Here is a 1,412-nt window from a genome sequence, read left to right on the forward strand (position 1 = left end):
GCCGCTGCCTCAGCAGGAGCGAGGGCTCGGGCTCGTCTGTGGCTGCGGGGACCGAGGGGCCGGCTCGCGTCCGTGCTCCGCGGGTGTTGTGAGGGAAAACATGCAGCAGAGCTCAGAGGGAGTTCTCGCTTCTGCGTCGCCTGGAGGCAACCACCGCTGTTGTCCACCAGGCACCCCTCAGATGAGCCTTCCCCGGGGCGGCTGCGGCCGAGGTGGCGGTGGTTTGGGCAGCGCTCAGTCCGCTCCCGTCTGAACTGCCGTAAGGGTGCTCCGCCTGCCTGCGGTTGTGTGTGGTCCATGCAGGCAAAGAAAACAAATGTTTGGTGCCCAACGTACAAGGATTTCCTGTTGTAGTCAGGGAGGACGGTAATAATAAAATGGCTTCATTAAGGCAGACTTATAAAACATCTGCAAGTCCTGTGTGTCTCCTGTGAGATGCATGCAGCATTACAAGCTGGTACGTCCGCAGCTAACTGCATCTTCCAAGAAAATCCAGGTAAACAACTGAACTGGTCCAGTTCCTAGCACTTGGCTATGAGCCTACTCACAAGTGGCAACTCAGATCACTTCTGTCTGCCTTCCTGGACTGCTTGGTTTTCTCTGAGGACTGTACCTTTCGCTTCTGCCTCCAAAGCAGGCGTGCTCTTACTGAACATGCGCTATTCTGCTGGTTTTTTTTCAGCAATATCACTGGGTTTTTAAAATGGGAATACTCGGTGAGTGCTGTAACTGCATGTAGGTACACAATAAATTCACAGTTTTTACTATTTCTGTGTTAATTCGTGACAATAAACTAGCTATCATAAGTTCTATGTTTTCTCACTCAGGTTTTTTAAGTGTTCTGAGAAAGAAACTTAAAAATTTCTTAGATTTGGTAGTGGGGAGGTTGCTCTATTATTTTGAGGGTTTTTTTGGTAAGATATCCCTACGAACACTCAATTTGGAAGTGAACGGCATTTGGATTGGTGGAAAACGTGAGAGTCAGGGGTCAAAATTTTGTTTGTTTTAACTTTTGAAGGATTACGTTTTTTAGCTGCAAGGGACCTGTCCTTTTGTGATGTGTCAAAAATGAGCAAGAAGAATTAAACGGTGAAGTAAATGGCTAACAGCTTCCCACATGAGACTTTCTGTGGGCTACCAGATGAGGGAAGAGAGGCAGGAGCTGCTGGTCGTCTGTCTGAGACCCATCACTACAGATGAGGTGAAGCGAATGCAGCAGCAGTATCCGCTTCCTTCTGCCTCACCTTCCCCCTTGCCCTCACAGGCTGGTCTCCTCTGTCCCCTTTAAGACCCCGACAGGTATTTCAGCATCAGCTTGGCAGAGCAGTGACACCAGGTAGAGCTAGGCTTCCATAAGCCGCCTTTTCTTCTTTTTTTCATGCTCTTGGCAAAATGGCTACTCCATGGGCCAG

The 1,412-nt window shown here is 49.3% G+C and overlaps 1 protein-coding gene across 4 annotated transcripts in view; it reads left to right on the top strand.

Moving 5' to 3' along the window:
* Positions 1-25: 25 nt before the first annotated feature.
* ZNF131 (zinc finger protein 131) overlaps positions 26-1,412 on the top strand; it is a 19,879-nt gene continuing 18,492 nt past the window's right edge. For 2 of the 4 annotated variants that reach the window (XM_009633859.2, XM_035889495.1), the window contains exon 1: positions 26-496. In XM_009633859.2, the coding sequence (XP_009632154.2) occupies positions 440-496 (57 nt within the window). In that variant the 5' untranslated portion in view covers positions 26-439. The remainder of the gene's footprint in view (positions 497-1,412) is intronic. The other 2 variants (XM_035889493.1, XM_035889494.1) reach the window with 1 other exon arrangement.

This window comes from Egretta garzetta, unplaced genomic scaffold, assembly GCF_000687185.1.
Source record: "Egretta garzetta isolate BGI_Z169 unplaced genomic scaffold, ASM68718v1 scaffold712, whole genome shotgun sequence".
Lineage (NCBI taxonomy): Eukaryota > Metazoa > Chordata > Aves > Pelecaniformes > Ardeidae > Egretta > Egretta garzetta.